This window comes from Podarcis tiliguerta (assembly GCF_965153285.1).
Source record: "Podarcis tiliguerta genome assembly, chromosome: 7".
In the NCBI taxonomy this organism is placed as follows: Eukaryota; Metazoa; Chordata; class Lepidosauria; order Squamata; family Lacertidae; genus Podarcis; species Podarcis tiliguerta.
Window position 1 is genome coordinate 76,548,049 of NC_139540.1, and position 22,276 is coordinate 76,570,324.

General features: G+C 41.7%; 1 protein-coding gene across 1 annotated transcript in view; it reads left to right on the forward strand.

Annotated features, from left to right (window-relative positions):
* LOC310682053 (catenin delta-2-like) overlaps window positions 1-22,276 on the forward strand; it is a gene marked incomplete at its 3' end in the record, with an annotated part of 259,259 nt that overhangs the window by 151,413 nt on the left and 85,570 nt on the right. The window contains exon 3 of the mRNA XM_083450298.1: window positions 9,427-9,539. Coding sequence (XP_083306424.1) covers window positions 9,427-9,539 — 113 coding nt within the window. The remainder of the gene's footprint in view (window positions 1-9,426; window positions 9,540-22,276) is intronic.

The window sequence follows — 22,276 nt, forward strand, 5'->3', positions numbered from 1 at the left end:
TTCACTCCTTCTTCCTGTATTGACAGGACCACAGACCATAATACCAAGGTAGGCATGTGGTTTAAGTGTACTGAGAAAAGTATGAGAAGGTGCTCTCTAGAAGTGCATTTGTGGTGTCAGAAATTTGCCCCATTAAAAGTGCAGACATGGTCAACCTATGACAGTGGCCAAACTTGGCCTTCCAGTTGTTTTGGGACCACAGATCCCATCATCCCTGACCACTGGTTCTGTTAGCTAGGGATGGTAGGAGTTGTAGTCCCAAAACAGCTAGAGGGCCAAGTTTGGCCATCACTGACCTAGGGTTATAGGTCATTTGTGTAGTATCTGCTCTGCATGCAGAAGAATCCAGGTTCAATCCCCAGCAGCTCCATGTGGAGCTGGGAATGTGCTCTACCTGAAATCTTGGAAAGCCACTGCCCGTAGTATGGTAAGCCATCAATTTACCTTTGGGTTGCATTCTTGAAATTGTGCCTAATGCCAGCTGGGTATAGTCAGAACACATTGGGTGCAATGGCAGGTGGGATTGCCAAAGTCTTCCCCCCCCCCAGACATCCTCCTCTTTCTTTCTTTCTTTCTTTCTTTCTTTCTTTCTTTCTTTCTTTCTTTCCTCTTCTTTGCCAACTGTGTAAAGTAGACTGTGCACAACTTAAATGTGCATAAGTTGTGGGCTTATTGTATGGACAAAGAGCCAAATGGAGTAATGATCTGACTTGGTATAAGGCAGCTTTCTAAGTTTTTGTTTGCCATTGAAATCTTGCTTTTAAATTTGGCAGTTCATAACATGGAGAAACGAGGATAAAACAGAGGAAGAGATAAATGAATGCTTTGAATAAGGGGAGATGTAGATAAGTGGTGGGGCTGCCATACGTCTGGGATTTCAAAGGCGGAATTGACATCCAGGGGGAATTTCCGCTTTGTCATGGATCTTAGGCAAGTCAAATGAAAAATTGTGAGCTTTTTGGCGCTTTTGTGGGGGGGAGGGGTGAATCTCAAGAACTTTGGGGGTTGTCTAAAAAAAGCTCAGCATTTTCGGGGGGTCCTGGTTTTTACTTTTTGAAATATGGCAGCCCTGTAAGTGGGGGTTTGAACAAATATTTGAACTGAACAAGTTAGTAACTTGGTGAAGTGCTGTGAAAAGGAGCAAAAATATAAAAGAAGAGAGAAACAAAATCAGAAGAAGAATACCGTGAGCCCAGAAGTACAATGGGTGTTTTCTGAAACTCTGTTGCAATGTGCTGACCTAGATATTTCTCTAGGAAGTTTAGGAAATTGTTGGCCTTTTTCATTTTTTGCCATGACCAATATACATCAGCTTATCTTTTTCTCCTTCTAGATCAAAGGAGCACTGTCCTATCTGATCACATCCAACACGGTTCTCTAAAACTTGCACTGTTTCTAGCTAGAGACCTTGCCTCAGTTTGACCCTTCGTGTCACTTCTGAGTTCCTAAGACGGAATTACGAAAGGATTTTTGTACACATTAAAATGAACCTGTCTGAAGTCTCTTAGATGTAGTTTGCAGATTAGTATTGGCAAAGACGTTTATATAGGGCGCTTGTTTTTATGAGGCAGATCAGATGTGAATTTGTTTTGCCTAATATGAGGACTAGAGAGCAGGGAGATCAGAAGCAAAAGGGGACAGGGTTTAATTATGCCACTAATTCTTATGTAGAAGTCCATGAGACACCTCTGTCTCTTGTGTTGCCCAAAGCCTCACAGGCAAGGAGAAGGTTTGCACAGGGTATATGAATGTTAAGGTGTCTGAATTTCTCAGACCTAGACTCTATGGGCTAGCTTAGCCCTTGCAGCCTTGAAATGTCCAGACCTTTGGGGCTTCTTGCAGAGTTCCAGGACCTGGATGAAAAATAGCTCATGTTGTACCCTGAGCTGATAATTTTATTTCATTGGTAGGTTTGTGCAGATGTTCTCCAGAATAAATGACTGACCTTAGTGGATGGCTTCCAGAGTAAAAAGAGTCTTTGTAATTAGTTGTTTTTGTTTAAAAAAACAAAAACATCTATCTGTATAACCAGTCTGCATCAATAAATCGAACAAATTACATTTAAGAACATAATCAAGGAATATTCAATATGATATATCACATAATAATTTGTGTATTAAAGTGTTAACATTACAGGGCATGCAGCCAATGGACTTCAGATCAATATTCCAGAGCGTTGCTGGGCAATACCAGTAATGAAAAGAGAGGCTCGCTGTTGTTAATAAATCTGGGAAGAAGAGAAAGGGTGGGTTAATAGCTAAAGGCCTCCTCTTAAGAAGAGGCATCTCTGTAGAAAAACCAGAAGCATTTTTGTTAGGGATTGTAGGACAAGACCTGCCAAGGAAAATATTTATGTATGCTACAACAGCGGCAAGAGTCTTGATAGCACACGGATGGAAGAATGAGGAAACCCCGACAAAAGAACAGTGGCAAGAGAAATTGATGAACTACATAGAACTGGCTAAATTGACATACAAACTGCTAGACAACGACAACTGTGACTTCAAGGAAGAATGGGAACTTTATACAAATTATTTAAAAACACAACAAAATGAACTGGACTCCTTGGCAGGTTTTGAATAAACATACACAAATTTATTGTTGATAACATGATGGACAGATACGTAAGGATATATACAATTTTATAATATGCAGAGAAAATATGTGCAGCGAAATCAGGGAGAAGAGCTGAGGAAAGTCCTTTAGGGGGAGGGGGAATAAAAAAAGGGGGTGAAATTATGTAGGTTTGACAATTTATATGATTAATAATTATATGGTTTAACAATTTGTTATGTGGAAATTGAGCAATAAAAATATGTTTAAAAAGGAAAAAAAGAAGAGGCATCTCATTCTGCAGTGGGCTCCCAGCTATTTCATAATGTGCAGCAAATTGTCTCTTTTCTTAGCATGCATAGTTTGCTTCCAAAAAATTGATGCCATCACAGCCTACATTCTTTTCTTCTTTTCCTTGACACTGCTGCTCACTTTGTCTTTTTAAGCACTCCCCAATGTCATGATGGTCACCTCACCATTGTAATGTCACCTCCCTAGGCTTCCTTTGGCATCCTTGTGCCATTTTTCTGACACTACTTTAAAAAAAACATGGTTTTGTTTATGCTCATCTTTGCACTGCAGCCTGGCCCCTGCAGATTTGCAGAGATGTAGTTGTTCAGTTCTCTAAAAACAACACTGTGTGATTTGCATAAAACTTTCATTACCTCCGGGATTTTTTTCAAAACAAGACAAAACAAAAACAAAACCCTGTCAGTGCAGGATGGCTCACTAGTCTTGGATTAACATTTTATGAGATTGTTCATTCTCCCCTGTTCATCATGAACAAAGAGAGTAGTTAATCAAAACAAATAAAAGTTGTGACAAAAGGCAGAACAGGTTCACTAGCTATTTTCCATCCAACCTGAGCAAAATGTTATTTCTAGTTCCTATATTTCCTATTGTTTGGTAGGGTATGGGATTCGCTGGCATGCTGGCTGTAGCTTTAATTACCATATTTTTCACTCTATAAGACGCTGCAGACCACAAGACGCACCTAGTTTTTGGAGGAGGAAAACAAGAAAAAAAATATTCTGAATCTCAGAAGCCAGAACAGCAAGAGGGATCGCTGCGCAGTGAAAGCAGCAATCCTTCTTGCTGTTCTGGCTTCTGGGATAGCTGCACAGCCTGCATTCGCTCCATAAGACGCACACACATTTTCCCCTACTTTTTAGGAGGGAAAAGGTGAGTCTTATAGAGCAAAAAATACGGTACTTCTAGAATGGTTTGGGGAAAGAGTTTAGTGCATCTTGGAAAGTAATGTTGCTGCCGTTTGGTTTGATCAGTAAAGAATCTTTCAGAGCAGGCTTGCTTGAGGAAAGTTGTATCAGCTGTAACTAAGAGAAGGGAAGTTCCCACTTGGTCTTTCTCTTTGGGTGCACTAGAATTAGCACCACAGATGAGTACATACAAACATGTGCCATTGGAATGGGTCATCACCACAATTTATTGAGGAAAACCCAGTGCTTCTTTCTTGGGGTACACAGGGGTACGCATACCCCTAAACATTTTGTGAATCTAACAGAAGAACCTATTTTTTTTTAAATAAAAAAAAATAGTTTCTTCTCTAGCACGGTGAATTGTCAGTTCCATTGCTACCCCCGATGGCGGCCTCATTTCCTGTCATGGTGTTTCCTGAGTCTCAGGCGGAAGCGAGCGTTTAATGTGTGAAGTAGGAGTTGAAATCTAGCACGGTGATTGTTCAGTTTCGTTGTTACCACCTCCGATGGCAGCTTCGTTTTCTTTCCCGGTGATTTTCTTGAGTCAAAATGAGAGTACCCCTAAACATTTTTTAGGGAAAAAGCACTAGAAAAGAACAACTTTTTTTTTTGTACTGGAGTCCAGCCTTAGCCTATGTGATCAAGGGGTAGTTTTACATTCTATTTATTTATTTATTACATTTATATCACACCATATCTTTGAGGATCTCAGGGTTCTGTATATGATCTACCCAGGCATAGCCAAACTTGGCCCTCCGGGTGTTTTGGGACTACAGTTCCCATCATCCCTGACCACTGGTCCTGTTAGCTAGGGATGATGGGAGTTGTAGTCCCAAAACATCTGGAGGGCCAAGTTTGGCTATGCCTGATCTATACACATACTCTCTCTCTCTCCCTCTCTCTCTCTCTCTCTCTCTCTCACACACACACACACACATACACACTTAATTTTCATAACACCTTGTAAAACTGGATAGTGAGATTCATGGGTAAACTGGGTCTACTTGGTCCTAGTCAAACATTCTAGTCCCTAGACCAGGGCTTCCCAAACCTGGGTCCCCAGCTGTTTTTGGAATACCATTCCCATCACCCCTGAACCACTGGTCTGGCTAGCTGGGGAATGATGGGAGTTGTAGTCCAAAAACTGCTGGGGAAACCCTTCCCTGGTCTATGCTGACTCTCAGTCATGTAATAATAATATATTCAAACTTTCTTTTGCACACTTGTGCAAGATTTACTGCATGAGGAAAGAGTTATGGAAGAAAATTTCTAGTACCTTGATATCCGTATTAAGCACTGGCTTACAATATTGAAGATCTCCGTGAGATTGTGGAGAGCGCATATTCTAGATTGATAGAGAAGTATAAGGAACAGTCATAAAAAGAGGCTGTGTCCTCTTCAGAGTTCATCTACTGCACATTTTATTTTATTTTTTGAGTACCGCTTAGAAACGGTATAAAAACTGGAGACTTTTCCTGTCATATGAAGGGTTATTCTTGATTTGAGAAATTGTGCTGATTTATTGGTTTACTGCAAAATTGGTAGAGTTGGCTGAAACCTAACAGAGATGTTGGTACTGAGCCTATTGCTTCTTTCAAAGCTTTTAGTTATGTTTCCAGACATGGTGCTAAGACCACAAACCCTTGCAATCTCATGTGCTGCCTCTTCAATTAATCACTTGTTACACAGTGTCCTGTCTGGCTGGAGGCCAGGGTGTTTATGGGAAATCTCTCTCTCTCTTCTACTGATATCGATAATAGATAAGGATGCCACCAGGAGAGGTGAGAAATGGTAACAGCAGAACTGACTGACAGAACTGTCATCCCCTATTGCTAAATCTATTCATAGAACAGACAATATAAATCAAGCGCCAACTATGGTACTCTTTCCCACCAAGTAAGAGATGTGTTTAATATCTGTCATTTTCAGTAAAGGTGGGGGTAGATGGGGGAGAGAAGAGGAGATTGTAAGTAAATTTGATGTATGTATGTTTCCCCCTAAGAATGAGTTGAAAAAATCCACGTGTGAAACAGCTGTAAAATGATTAAGAAAGAATGTGCAGATATTACAAGAGTTTGGTTTGGTCAGGTTTGAGAGAAAGAGAGTCTGAAAGACAATATTCAAAGAATATTTTACCCCTCCTTTCCTCCAACCTGGAGGGAGCTAACTAAGGGCAGCTTAAAGTTAAAAGGGCCCCTGACAATTAAGTCCAGTCGTGAACGACTCTGGAGTTGCTGCGCTCATCTCACTTTATAGGCCGGGGGAGCCGGTGTTTGTAAGTAAAACAACCTTGCAGTAATAAAATCACAATAAAATACAGTAAAATCAGCAGTGATAAGAATCCGTAGGACCTCACACAGAAGTCAATTTCCTATATGATCCAAGTGCCTAAACAAAAATGTATTCATTCTTCGTTTGGATACTTCTACTATGGGGACAGCCTGAATACCACCTAGGGGAGTGCATGTTAGTTTCCCATAAATCCATCAGATGTGATAACAGGTAGAGCTATTTAAATAAAATACTATTTTGTGAGATAGCAGCAAGAAGTGGAATATTTAGGCAGGAAATCAGAAGAGTTTAAGCAATTAAGAGTGCAAAACGTTCTGAAATAAGCATATGAACAAAGAACTTCACTGTTCTTTGAATGCAGAAGTGGATAAACTAATGAATGGATAAGCTATGATTGTTTATAGTCTTATGCCTAATTTGTGCTTTAGAGGGGCTTTGTTGGCTTGTGTTATTTTTCTTCTGCAGCAACTGCACTTTTCAGTCTTGTCAGGCACCTAGCAGTAGAAAGAAGCTGGTCATATTCTTTAGCTAATTACTGGTGTCTATGCAAACTTCCATTATAAAGTCGATGCCCAAAAGGCTATGTTGTTTTGAATACCTGCCCTTAATTTCTGCATTCCTACAGCACCTCACTAAGTTCCATTGCAGCAACCTGGTCAGGGACTAAGTAATATACCTGAAGGAGTGTCTCCACCTCTATCATTCAGCTCAGACACTGAGGTCCACTTCTGAGGGTCTTCTGGCGGTTCCCTCACTGTGAGAAGTAAAGTTACAGGGAACAGGCAGAGGGCCTTCTCGGCAGTGGCACCCTCCCTGTAGAACACCCTCCCATAAGATGTCAGGGAGATAAAGAATTACACAACTTTTAGAAAACATCTGAAGGCAGCCCTGTATTGGGACGTTTTTAATGCTTGATGTTTTACTGTGTTTTTATATATGCTGTAAATTGCACAGTGTGGGCAGTGTATAAACAGTATAAGGACGGGGTATAAATAATCGATGATGATAGCTGCTACAGTCTTGTCCTGGGCAACTCATGACTGCTGTACAATTTATTTTTTGTTTAGACTGTTCTGATTATGGATATCCTGGGGCAAATCTGGTATGCCCCTTGTCTCTCTACAAGCCATTGATATATTTTATATTATTAACACCCCTCTGGAGAGTTTGGGATTTCTTGGCACACTGATGCATAAGAAGGTGCTTTTTCTCATGTCTGTTAGTTTTATAGTCCAGCTTTTGTGTGTGTTTCATGTTTGCTGCAATCACGCGCAAAGCCTGCTGTGCTTCTGTGAAGGGAGAATTGCCTGCACTTTCAATGAGAGTGAATCCTGAAAGAAAAGAGATCCCTGCACAAAATTAAAACCCTCCTTTACTTGAAACGATAACCAGAAAAAGTCCTTTCCATCCTCTTCCTAAAATAATAAATAGCACATGCCAGCAATAACCCTCTAAAACACAGAACAACCAGACAGATATTGGACATCATTTGGCACCAACCATCAATTTTTAAAGCCTTTCTCAATAAAGCACAGTTACTGTATTTGAAGAAAATAATCTTTTGTGATATTTTCCATTGCACCTTCTTTCAACTACTAGCATAATCCTTCTAGTCTTTTGGGTAGCATTGCCAACCATCTATTATTGCATACTAGTCTGACCAGTGAAAAGCATGTGCTATCAGGAAACTACTATCTGAAAGCCAATGAACCCTAGGGGCAGTCCAAATGTTTTGTTCATTTATCCCTTCCTTTTCTTTGAACAGAAACCAGAGTAGCTTGCAACTGAAAATCAAATAAAATGCATACCCTCCAATATTTCTCCAATGAAAACAGGGACATCCTATTCCATAATGATAATTTTACTATTTATATCCCACACATCTTACTGGGTTGCCCCAGCCACTCTGGGCAACTTCCAACATATACAACAACATAATAAAACTTTAAACATTTAAAAAACTTACCTATACAGGATTTGCTTTCAGATGGCTTGTGGGTCAGATAACTCCATACCCTCCAGCATTTCTCCAATGAAAATAAGGACATCCCTAGGAAAATCGGGATATTCTGGGATCAAATCCAGAAACTGGGATTGCTTCTCTAAATCAGGGACGTCCCTGGAAAACAGGGACACTTGGAGGGACTGCGAATGGCAGTAAAATCATACCTGCAAATGATGATAAAACAAAATAGCTGCAGAAATAAACAATCTCGTAATATAAACAATGCAACAACAAATCACAAGGGGGGGGGGGACAACAACCAACATAAAAGTAGCAGCAGAAAATAAAAACAACTCCAAGAAATCCTCAACCCTAAAAGTGTTCAGTATTGCAGCTAGGTGGGTCTCCCTAAGGAGGGCACTCTACCTGATTGATCCAACACCCAGATTTGCCAAATTTGCTTATTGGCACATGCTAGGCCAGGCATAGGCAAACTCCAGCCCTCCAGAGGTTTGGGACTACAATTCCCATCATCCATAGCTAACAGGACCAGTGGTCAGGGATGATGGGATTGTAGTCCCAAACACCTGGAGGGCCGGAGTTTGCCTATGCCTGTGCTAGGCTTTTCTAGGGCATGCCAGATTCCATTTGGGTCACCCATGAACTGGGAACTTCTGCTGCATAGTCCACCATAACTTCCTCCCTCCCACCCCCCACCCCCCTCGGCCCAGCCAGGGTGAGGTGGGCAATACTTTTTTTAAAAGTCCAGCAGCCTTGAAAATAAGGAATCAGCAGCCAAAATAAGGGATTTTGCTTAGCTTATGCACGTCGGGGCTGCCGTCGTCCTGGCGCAAGGAGTTCCATCGGTCCTTCCCTGCCCAAGAGAGAGGGAGGGAGGAAGAGAGACTCTCACCTGCAAGCCCGGCATGAGATGGTTGTGGCGCTGCCCTTCTGTGTCCCTCCCCATCCCCTCCTCTTCCTCCTTCCTCAGGCCGCCTCCTCAGCCACCTCCGGCTTCCCCTGACAGCGCGGCGGAAGTCTCGCAAGAGAGGGGCTGCCTGCCCGCCCACCGCCACCCATCTCCTCATGACACGCCCCTGAGGGGGAAAGGGAGAGATGGAGACACGGCAGCTCATGTGTGCGCGCTCTCTTGTGGCAGAGGACCCTGAGCCGCTGCTTCTCTCCCGAGCCAGGCGAGCGTGAAACCTGGGAAATTTAAGGGACATCATCAATCTGGGACAGCAGTGGGACACAGAACTGGGATAAGGGAGTTTCCCGCCAAATAAGGGACGGTTGACAGCTATGATCAGTGGGGGGAGAGTCAGAGGGTCATCCTGAAACCAGGAACAAGGAAGCTTCTTGGATACATATTACCTGGATTTCACAAAGTTTGTAACAGAAGTGTGTTTTGCATTTCAGGAGTTACAGTTTGAAAGGCTTACCCGAGAACTTGAGGCTGAACGCCAGATTGTCGCCAGCCAGCTGGAGAGATGTAAACTGGGATCTGAGACTGGAAGCATGAACAGCATTAGGTATCGTATGAGAGTTATTGTGTTATTTCTCCATAACTGATTGGCATTGATAATGGATGGTGTTCCTCCTCTGACATATCAGGGTGGAGCTGTGATTTATTAGCAAAGAGAAAATGATTGTGAATCGTGGGCAAAAATAGATGTCGCAATTACTCGTGAAAACTGTGGAGGCAATGAAATAATTTGACTTCTGAATCTGCTAGGTTTGGCTCCTTTTTCTCATGCACTGGGATAAGAAAAAATAAATGCAGCGAAAAATAAATGCAGTTTTTTGGCATGTGAAAATGGAGAGAGTGCCCCAAATCATTTCCTGTCACACAAACATAACTTGTGGAAATATATTACTGGATAACCTTTTGGTCATTCTTCTAGTTGGATCATTTTAGTAGAGAAATTATTTATGCATTTTAAAATATGTATGATTTTTTTAACTGCAATGTTCTGAAATCTGGTTCTTCTTGTATCTCTGGGAAATAATGAGAAAAATGTTCATGCAGGTAGCATGATTCCGTATGCAGAATTATAATGGTGCTATTAGATTTCACTTTTAGAAGGTTTGATCTAAGCAGAGACTTGCATGGAATACTAAATTTAGGTTGGTATCTTAGGTTGCTTGTCTGAAGCCATGATTAGGCTTGTAAAGTGAATTTGTAGTAGAAGATCATTCTTGTAAGAGGACGAAATGATTACACTGGAGATGATCCTCTAAACATTTCTAAACAATTGCATAATATTAATGAGATGTTGACAGAAGAATAGCCCAGTTATTGCTTCGTGATAATAGGCCATACACTTCATGGAGCCAAATTTGCAAATAATTAAAAAAGCACTTCAGGTCTGATGATATGCCAGAAATTTGAGAGACCCAGAAAACAAAATAAAATTCAAATGATTGCATAGTAATTTCTGGTTAGTCAAAATCCTTTAAAACAATATTTTATTTTAAATAATTGAGCAAATGCAAGAAGGGGGTCAAAAGGTTCGCAATGTGGTTTCAAGATACTGCCAATCTGTTCTTAAATGTGTGCATTGATTCTTGGTGTTTTTTAAGTGTCTAAAGGCACAGTGGTAGTATTGTAGTCACTGATGTTAATCCAACATGTGATTATTGCTAATTTTATACATTTCCCCTAAACGCTCTTCCTAACAGTAGGAATATTGCCTGATCTCAGTGGGGGCCTGGAACAGAATCCCCATGTAAATAGGGGGTCACCTGTACTCCTAGGACAACTGAAAGAAGTTCTTGCATTTATGTCCACCACTATTAACAAAAGCAGTGAGTGCACCCCTTCATTGTGGGATATTAGCAACCATATCCTAGGCTACCCTTCCTGAATCCCAAAATGGTTTTCAACCTTCTAAGGGGACAGTGGACATGATTTTCACTGCAGAGAGCAAAACCAACCCCTGTATATAGGGTTTATTGACCTGTCTAAGGCCTTCAACACTGTAAATCGTAGTGCCCTGTGGACTGTCTTTCTGAAAATTGGCTGCCCAGATACATTTGTGAACATCATTCAGCTCCTTTGTGATAATATGACAGCAAAATCACAGGTAACAATGGCTCTCAAAGTGAACCGTTCACAGTGGGATCAGGTGTTAAACAGGGTTGTGTTATTGCCCCAACTCTATTTATTATTTTCACTGCCATGAATCTACACATTGTCGAAGGGAAACTCCCCACCAGGGTAGAAATCATATATCAAACAGATGGAGAGCTCTTTAACCTGAGTACACTGAAAGCAAAGAGTAAGGTTACCATAACTTCTGTCATAGAGCTTCAATATGCTGGTGACAATGTAGTGTGTGCACACTCAGAGGATGACCTCCAAACCATCCTAAATAGTTTCACAGAAGCTTATGAAAAGCTTGGCCTATCGCTCAACATCCAAAAAACCGGCTACACCAACAAGCACAAACCAACCTCTCTGCAGCACCACTAATCAAACATAATGGTCTAACATTGGAAAAGGTCAATCACTTCTCCTACCTGAGCAGCTATTTTTCCACAAGGGCAGACATTGATGCCAAAATCCAGCATTGCCTGAGCTCTGCGAGTGCAGCTTTCTCCCAATTGAAGTGCAGAGTCTTTGAGGACCGGGACATTCTCAGGGAAACCAAAATGCTTGTTTACAAAGCTATTGCACTACCAACCTTACTATATGCTTGTGAAACATGGACCACTTATAAACACCATCCCCAACTCCTCAGAAGATTCCATCAACGGTGTCTCTGAAAAAATTTACACGTCACTTGGGAAGACAGGCAAACTGGAAGATAGGCAAAGATCACCAGTGTCAAAGCAATAATTATTCAACATCAACTTTGTTGGACTGGTCATGTTGTGCGGATGCCTGATTATCGTCTTTCAACGCAACTACTCTATGCCAAACTTACAGTAAAAATGGAAAGCGTAATGCTGGCAGCCAACAAAAGAGGTTTAAAGACTCTCTTCAAGGCAAATCTAAAAAAAAGTAGCATAAACACTGACAACTGGGAAACACTGGCCTGCAAGCCCTCCAATTGGAGAACAGCCATTACCAAAAATGTCATGGATCTTGAAGACGCTCAAACTCAGGACGAAAGGGAGAAATGTTTGGCAGACCCTCACCTTGATCAACTCCCGCCCGGAAACCTATGTCCCCAATGTGGATGGACATGTGGATCCAGAACTGGCCTCCACAGTCATTTGCAGAGTCACTGTTAAGGCTGAGTTCATGGAAGACAATCTTACTTAGCCAAGAGTGATCGCCAAAGAAGAATAAGATGCTGATTTAGAAATTTGTATCATGAACACAGGAAAGAGAGAAGAGGCTGTTAGTTACATTGGGAAATTAACCACCTTGAACCGAGGACCTGAAATCTTGATCATGTGTTATAAACGGTGCTTCTTTGTCCAGTTCCAGCTGCTGTGGAAGGTAGAGAATTGTGTTTGGAAACACATGGTTACAGAAGTTGGGCGCCATCCCTACTCTCTACTGAGTCATAGCAAAATTGAGGGGGGCGTGTTTCCAGGTGCTTACCCAGGGTCTGTGTTCTTTTGATAATCAAGACTGTCATAGTTTTAAGAAATATGATTTATTCACATATTTACACCTGAATTTAGAAGGAGGGAGTCAAGATCTTACAGCACAGTCATCTCAGGAGGGGCTTGTTTCCCACAGCAATGCAGCACTGGAGTCCAAGGCATCTTTCCCAGTCTGCCTTCAGCCAAAATTATTCTGCCTATTCCAAGTCTCCTGCTGTGCCAAAGGCCCCAAACTCAAGTGTGACATCATGCCCAGTTACCCTGGCAACTTTCCAAATCACCTGCCTCTGTTCATACCTCAGGGCAGGAGGAAAAAAGACCGTTTTCTTACATTGCCAGTGTATTGTTTCTTAATGGCCCTAGCTTAGCCAGGTCATTTTGCATAGGCTAGCCCAGGAATTCCTCTGCAGCTTGTATTTCTCCTTTCATCTCCCAATTAGTCAAAATCCTACCATTTATTAATTTCTAGGGTTTAGGGTAAGGTTACCAGATGACCCCGTTGCCTGGGGACAGTCCCCGGATTGACAAATCAGTCCCCATACAAAATCCATTGAAGTTGAAAAGTGTCCCAGGATTCATTGAAAAAAATCTGGTAACCTTAGAACTTTAGGGGGCTCCTCAGGGCTTTTTTAAAGCTGGAACTCACCAGAACTTAGTCCTGGCACCTCTCAGGTGGGCACCATTGCCATTATAAGAGAACATGGGAGGTTTTCATGGTGAGTGAGTTCTGGCACTTCTTTTTCTAGAAAAATAGAAATGGTTTCTTCCCCCGAAAAACCTCTTTAACAATATAGACATTTGTTTGTAGGGAAGAATGCAGAGTAAGCAAAGCTAACATAGCTGGAGGCCCCGCTATGTTACAGCAAATATTGCCATGTAATTATATTCATTTTCTAAAATCACAATCTCCCTTTTGACTCAATGGGAGATCTCAAGGAGGATGCAGTGTATTTTATGTATTATTCTGTGTAAAATGAGGAGGATAGGCATGCCTCCTAGAGTTGCTCTGATCAATGTTTGGTCATTTTCACTTGAATACCAAACCAGGCTGCAGTGAAAAAGTGAAAACCCCAAGTCTGATCTTTCAGTACATTGTATGCTGATTTGCTTATGTACTTCCACAGCCATTAACACTCAAATTAGTTATATATAGTACCAAACTGATGCAAACGGCTTTCTTTTCTTACTAATCTAGGAATAGGTCACATTATTCTGATGAGTGTTTCCTTTGAAACCCTAGAACTGACCCCCTTTTCATTCTTTTTTTGTTTCCCTTTACTTTTGGCTGGTGCCTTTCTTGCCTTCCTGACTTTGGCAAGATGTGAAATGCACAGTAGGGGCTGTATCTGGAGCTTGAAAGGAGATGGGCTCAGTGTCATAATAAGGCTTTTCCATTTGTATGCTGCTCCAACCCTACTCATGAGGAAAATCAGTTACCATGGGATTCAGTATTGGAGACTCTTTGTGAATTGGAACAAAAGCATAATAAAGCTATTATGAGGAGCTTCGCTGAATGGTTTAAAAAGAGACTTGGTGGTGATTTCCAGACAAGGGAGCATTGGAAACGATAAAGTTGATTATTATATCATGAAAGTAAACTGTAAGTTGCAGCACTGGGTGGGTTTTTTAATAAAAAAAAATTGCAATGCAAAACGTTATTGCATCGAAGAACTTAAAATTTTGAACAAATAGGCTTAAACACTATGCTAATGCTAAGAAAGGGGACACGGGTGGCGCTGTGATGTAAACCACTGAGCCTTGGGCTTACTGATCGGAAGGTTAACGGTTCGAATCCCCACGATGGGGTGAGTTCCCGTTGTTCGGTCCCAGCTCCTGCCCACCTAGCAGTTCGTAAGCACATCAAAGTGCAAGTAGATAAATAGGTACCGCTCTGGCGGGAAGGTAAACGGCGTTTCCATGTGCTGCTCTGGTTTCACCAGAAGTGGCTTAGTCATGCTGGCCACATGACCTGGAAGCTGTCTGCGGACAAACGCTCCCTTGGCCAGTAAAGCGAGATGAGCGCCGCAACCCCAGAGTCGTTTGCGACTGGACTTAACTGTCAGGGGTCCTTTACCTTTACCTTTAATGATAAGAAAAGGCAATTATAAAAATCACAAATCCCTCTTTGCAGCACATAGACCAGTGATGGCCAAACTTTGCCCTCCAGTTGTTTTGGGACTACAATTCCCATCATCCCTGACCACTGGTCCTGTTAGCTAGGGGTGATGGAAATTGTAGTCCCAAAAACAGCAGGAGGGCCAAGTTTGGCCATCACTGACATAGACAAACCCTATTGGATGTATATAAAAATGGTATTTTTTTTCCTGAAATCTTTTATATATTTGTAGAATTTCCAGGGATCAACCAAGTTACATGTTACCCATGCTAAATGCACACGGTTGTCCCATGAATATAGCTTTCCAGTCACGTAGAGAGTGTGGAAGTTGCACAAGGAAACTGGGCTGGGCTGCAAGATACATGTTACATGAGCATCTTCTGCAATCCTCTCAAGGCAAATTTACAGCCTCCCAGATCATGGACACTGAGCCAAAATCTATGAGCTTTTTAGGTCATGCCCAGTTGCTCACATGAGCATGCAAGGTCAACATTTTGAGAGAGGCTGAAGCAAGTCACTAATTTCGACCAGTGACTTCAATCTTAGTGAGACCAAACTCCCTGAAGTGGCTGGTCTTATTTAGCCATACAAGTACTTTTGAAGCCTTCTGAACACATACAATGGTCACATGACATGATGACAGAATGTAACATGTCTGTAGTCCTATGGGCTCCACTATATTAGACAAAGCACTGACAACTTATATGACTTATACATCTGCCTAAGCAGAATAATAACGAAAGCAGTCATAAGCCAGGGCTTGTGACTTGTTGTGCAACAATTTTGTACTGTTACTTTACCATGGATACAGGAAATTGCAAAGCAGTGGAGTATTTGCTTTGAAATTTCTTGATGGTGCAGTAATTGTGAATAAGCATCACGTTCAGTACCCTCATTGTTGACTCAGTGACTATCTGTTTGCTTGTGTTTGTGTGTGTCTTTAAAACAAATACATCTTATAAACTCTATTGTCAACAACCCAGAAAACATGTTGTTGGGCAGTATATAAATGTTTTAAACAAAATAAAACTAATAATACGCAAACATGAAGCCACTAGAAAGCTCAGTCAGGAGATGATAAATAAAAGCTTATTTAAAGGTAAAGGTAAAGAGACCCTGACCATTAGGTCCAGTCGTGACCGACTCTGGGGTTGCGGCGCTCATCTCGCTTTATTGGCCGAGGGAGTCGGCGTACAGTTTCCGGGTCATGTGGCCAGCATGACTAAGCCACTTCTGGCGAACCAGAGCAGCACACGGAAACGTCGTTTACCTTCCCGCTGGAGCGGTACCTATTTATCTACTTGCACTTTGATGTGTTTTCGAACTGCTAGGTTGGCAGGAGCAGGGACCGAGCAACGGGAGCTCACCCCGTCATGGGGATTTGAACCGCCGACCTTCTGAGAGGCAAGCCCTAGACTCTGTGGTTTAACCCACAGCGCCACCCGCGTCCCTAAAGCTTATTTAATTGATTGCAAATGTACTGTATAGGTTTCCCCCTTCTGCCAAGTGGTAAAGAGTGACCTCCCACTATAATAATCTGTACAGGAACAGGTCAGCATGAAGAGGGGGGGTGGGGGCACAAAATATGAAAGGACAGTAGAAAAGGAGATGAGAGGAAGACTGGTGCAAAGCTTATGGAGTTTTATCATTGACATAAATCAATACATTTCTGCCAAAATATTCTGCCACAAATCAGGAATTTTATGTCTGTTATAGGACACATTTTGCTCACCAATCTCTACCATTTTCCTCCTCCATTGCTCCATATGACTACAGTAATGTGGCTTCCAGTTATGGTTCTTTCATCATGGTTCCCAAAAATGGAAATGTGGCGCTCAGTTTTCATGAATACCTCCTTGAAGTGGAGGGCAGATTTTAGGTCCATTATCTTCTCTCTCAGGATAATAGGGTTGATATATGTTCTCTTTTTCCCCAGGACATGTCCTCTTTTTCATGGGTATGTAAAATGAGTGTTGTCATAGCATTCCATAGTTAAAAGTAGAAGTCGGCAAATGTGTCCTCTTTTCTGCTGTTCAAAATATGGTAACCTTAGGGTAAGAGGACGCAAGAGAGCGCCTTCTTGGTGGCTACTCCCAGATTGTAGAACTCCCTTTCATGGGAGGTACAATGGCTCATTTTTTCTGCTTTCCTTTTCCCAGCAGGCAAAGTATTTTTGTTGTTGTTGTTCCATCAGGCCTTTGGCCACTAACTGGCTGTTGTGGCAGGGTCTTCTGAGACTGAGTGTTGTGCCCTTTCTTTCTTACACTTTTACGTGGTTGTGTTTTCAGTGCTGTTTTTCATAGCGTTACTTATTTACTTCTTCTTTAATATTAATATTTTTTTTATTACATGCTTTTAGTTATATTTGTTTTAATTTATGCCTAGAGCTGCCTTGGGTCCTGCACTGGGAGAAAAGTGGAGAATTAATAATAAATGGATAAATAAACAAAATTTCCCATCTTTTAACTCATCAGCATCCTTGGTGCCTTTAGAAATCTCCTTAAGGAGGGCCATCGCAGGCTCTGTGTATTTCTTCAAGGTTGGAGCTGTCATCAAGGTGGCATCTTAGGATATATCTGCCACCTGCCCTGGATAGAGCTAAAATCAGTGTAGTGGGGTGAAATGAGATGCCCAAAAAGGACAAATAAAAAGTCAGGGATTGTGAATGAAGGTCCTTAATTAAGGCTGCCCATTTAAAGTTTGGGAACTTAGGCAAAACAATTTGTCTGATAATATTCTGCATCCTTATATTCAGTATTCTGCAAATGAAAGGCATTTTGAAATAATTGAAGCAGTAAGGGGATTAGATCCATAACACAGGGGGGGAAAGGAAGGGGAGTCAATGAACATGTTAAAGGAATTGTCACGTTATCAAAAAAAATAAAAATTAAACCTTTAATTTCTTTGGTAATGAGTTATTCTCAAGTGTTCAGCATTAAGTGTGGTGCCTGTTTTAATCCATAAAAACGCAATTTATGTTTTTTTCTAATGGAGCAAACACAGATGTTTCACAACTTAAGCACATTCAAATCCCTAGAAAGAATGCCCAAAATATGAAAAACTAAGGAAAGACTGCAGTTGCAGTCATAAATTAATTTTTGTGCCGTGCTTCTCATAATATTTATTTTGCCAAAGATTCTTAGGTTACAGATATATTGTAAATTCCCTGATGGCTAATTATTATAGTCAGGTCTATACTTTTAATGGCATAATTATGGTCTGATTGCAAATGACTCTTAAATAAAGCTTTGGTTGATTAAACAGGGTGTTCTGCTTGGCAATGTATCATTATTGTAAATATGTATTTCTTTTCCTAACTTTCTTTACGCTCATATAGAGACAAAATCTTATATAGTTATTGCAGATTAACTACATGACTAAAACCAAATTTCACAATGCAGAAAGCCAGAGAGAATGAAATAAGATAGTACGCAATGAATATGTCTAAAACCCCATTATATGCTTGACCTTTATAATGTCCATCTCAGACAAAACAATTATTTATTCCAAATGTATTACTTTGCTGTGTGTGTGTGGTTTTTTTATGTTACCAGAGATGCTGTTTCAAAAATCAGTGCAAGCAGGATTTTAAAAGCTAGCTCTTTTAATACATCCAATACTAAATACAAAAAGATGTAGGAAAAGAATTGTGAATTTTATGCATATGTGGTGGAAGTGTAAGAAGATAACATCATTTCTGGAATTAACTTAGTATTTCTATTAGTTGGATGATTGAATACTCTTTACAATTAAGTCCATTTCATGGACTGCCAGGATATTTAAGAAGAAAAGTGAATCCAAACATCTGGAATTGGCATGAACTCCAGCAAAAATCCCGATAGCTTCTAAATGGTGTTTACATAATGTGCCAACTATGATTAAATTAATTTAGTATTTGGCTCAAATGGCCAGATTGACAGAATATGTGGAATGCCAAAAGAAAATTACCGTAATCAGAAAGAAACTTTTGAGAAATCATGAACCCCATTATAGCTGCTGGATTGTTGTTTTTAGCACATACCATAATATTTATCCAATGGCTGTGTGAGTGGAAGGTAGCTCATGCAAACACTGTCTTCCTCCCCCCCCACCACCACCCAAAAACCCTCTCCAGGGGCTGCAATGTGTGTGGGGGGGGGAATTGCCCAAATCAGGCAGAGAGATTTTGCAGGAGCAGAGCTCCTTTTGGAACAAGACTCCTCCAGGCTCCACCCAATTTGGGGTGATTCCATCTTCCCATGTGTGTGGGGGGGAATTGCCCAAATCAGGCAGAGAGATTTTGCAGGAGCAGAGCTCCTTTTGGAACAAGACTCCTCCAGGCTCCACCCAATTTGGGGTGATTCCATCTTCCCACTGCAGCCCTTATGACATGTTCATAGGGGGAAACCCTATGGAGAGGGTTTTGTGGGGATGCAGGGAGATGCAAAGGAGAGGAAAGCTCAGTTTTGTGGGTTTCCCTCTTCTTATTGCAACCATTAGATGCAACACAATGCATTTTTGATGTCTTAAATAGTAGAAAATGTAAAATAATAATCAGTTTAATGAGAATTTATTTTGCATATTCTGTTTATTTTGGACGTTGTGAATGAATATATAAATATTGGAGATAGGAAATGCAACATATTTGTATTTTAAATGTTTATATTGCATGTATTTAATATGCTTACAACAAAAAGACTAAATTAAATGCAAAAGTAAATAATGTAAGACATTTAGGTTGCATTACACCAAAATAAAAAATAATATGTAGCCAGCCCTCACAGTTCTTAAGGTTCTAATATCTGATGTGTTCAGGTTTAGGTTTAGGTTTTCCTTTAATTTTCCAATGTTCTTCCTTAACTTGATTTTTTTTAAAAAAAAAAGCACCTGGGAATTGATCACTGTTCAATTTGTCAACAAGTAGCAGCATGTTCAAATTAATACATGAAGTCTTCAGGAAATAACTATTGCAAGCTGCTAGTGAGAAGAGCAGAATTTACTTACTTTTTTATTATTTCCTTACATTCTATAGCCTCTCCTTTCTTAAGTGTTTGCACCTAAGTCAGCATACATGAATTTATCAAGATGTCTCATATCTAGAACTAGACCTACTTAGCTTCAGCAAGGCAGTGACCTCGTATTACCAATATGTCCTTAATTTAATTTAATTTAATTTGATCTGCATATTGGTCCCACTAGCTTTTCAAATAGGCTTTCAGTTGAGACCTTTTCCAGCAATTGTTTGTGCGTGTGTGTACAGTATATATATTTAACTTCAGCTAAGAATATACAATCAGGGACACAGGTGGTGCTGTGGGTTAAACCACAGAGCCTATGACTTGCCGATCAGAAGGTCGGCAGTTCGAATCCCCGTGATGGGGTGAGCTCCCATTGCTTGGTCCCTGCTCCTGACAACCCCTCAGTTCAAAAGCACGTCAGAGTGCAAGTAGATAAATAGGTACCACTCCGGCAGGAAGGTAAATGGCGTTTCCATGTGCTGCTCTGGTTCGCCAGAAGTGGCTTAGTCATGCTGACCTGGAAGCTGTGCGCTGGCTCCCTCAGCCAATAAAGCGAGATGAGCACCGCATCCCCAGAGTCGGTCACAACTGCACCTAATGGTCAGGGATCCCTTTACCCTTTACCTTTAAGAAAATACATGATACTTTGGTTAATTTAATAAAGCTGGTAACCAGAGAGCTCATTCTGTTAAAGAAGAGCATTTTACTCCTGTCATTTAGTGTGTTTTTCTGTGCAGCACTATCTTGCAACTTCAGCAACATTAAACTTACAGTTCAGGTTATTCAGGTTATGTGCTTGATCCATAGCTTTTAGCATAAGTGGGAAACATGTAAAGAGGATAGGAATGTTCTAAACATTAACCATGACTTCCTCCTGCACAGAATTACGTATGCAAACTATGGTTGCACACAAAAATCTTAAGATCAAAGCCAGCGAACATATTCCAGAGGGACATGTGGACAGTACATCAGAGGTGCTAAGGTCTGTCAGCCCCCGAGCTGGGCATTTGGACATGAATCATCCCCCCAGGCTCGTTTAAAGGGATACTCCATGATAGCAAAGACACCTCTATCTGTGTGGACTAAGAATGCAACTCAATGCCTTTTCTGCTAACAAGTTGTGGCAAGTGCTAAGACGTAGGCAGAACTTCAGGCAGGCCCCATTAGTCTGCAAGGAAAAAACTCTTCCCAGGCCCATATGAAGGCAGCCCTGTTTAGAGAAATTTTTAATGTTTGATGTTTTATTGTGTTTTTGATATTCTGTTGGGAGCTGCCAATAATGATGATGATGATGATGATGATGATGATAATGTGAGGTCCATAGCAAGGTCTAGCAAGGGCATGCCTGCTCACCTTCAGGCAGCCCATAAAGCCTGAAAATCAGTGCGGGACAGTGGGGAAACAGTGCTGATCAATTGCCAAGGCCTCGATGCAACCAGCTTTACATGGCCATGGAGCAGACCAGAAGAAAGAGGTTCTCTCTCAGGTCCATCCCCAAGCCTGCCCCCTCGCACATGCATGATTGACCATGCAGGCACATTCCCAGCAGTTGACACAGCAAGAGGAGGCGGAAGTGCCCCTTCCTGCTGCGTCAAAGCTGAGGTGGGGAAGCCCAGCCCAACCATGGCTGCGCCTGGGTTGCAACTGCTGCTCTTGGCAGCATAGTAAGCAATCTTTCCTGCTGAAGTTCCACATGGGGTTTAAGTCACAGGAGTTGATGACAGAGTAACTGCCTGTGAGGCATGAATGTGATTTAAATAATTAAAAAAAAAAAGATTGTCACCCTTGGCAGATGTTAAGCGGATCCTCAAACTGCCTTTTTAGTTTTGTAGTTTTAGAGAGGAAATGTCTACTGGAGAAAACACCATACCTCTAGATGTATTACATGTGTCCATGTCAGGGAACTGCCATCGGAGCTGGAGGCGGAGAGAAGGCTCCAGAGGGATGCCGGAGAGGGTCCCAGTAGGGAGAGAGGCAGCCCATCCGCTGGGGAAGGAAATCAGCGTAACACCAGTGGAGAAGGGGGGCAGATGGGGGAATCGGAGAGGTGGCTCCAGGACTCCTCGCCGGAGACCAGCGGAGAGGGTACGAGTACTCCGCTGCCCACACCCTCTCTGCGCAGAAGACTTCCGCGCAGGGAGACTAGGAGGAGACTGGACGTCAAACAGCTTTTATGCTGGAAGAGGTTCAACAAACGCCCACTGACGGATTCTGCCAGCGACTGAGGCAGCCACGAAACTTGAGGCTGTCCAGACAGAAAGGGTTCAACCAGGTAACCTAGCCAGGAGTAACGTCAACTTACGCACGAGCAACCCCTAGAACCATTACAGTCCAAGGTTGTGACTATCATCTATAGCACTGCTCTCCAACGTGATCATCTGTTTTCTGTCCGACTTTCCAACTAAAAGCGGGGGAACTACCTTCAGAACAATTTGAAGCATCCTATATATCAGTAAGTCTCTTTGTGTGATCCTGGCATAAGGCAGTGCTTCCAAATCTGATTGCAACCCCTATTAGCCCCAGCCAACACAGCAGGGGTGAGTTGAAGTCCCAAAACATCTGGAGGGTACCAGAGTGGGGAATTCTGGAATAAGCC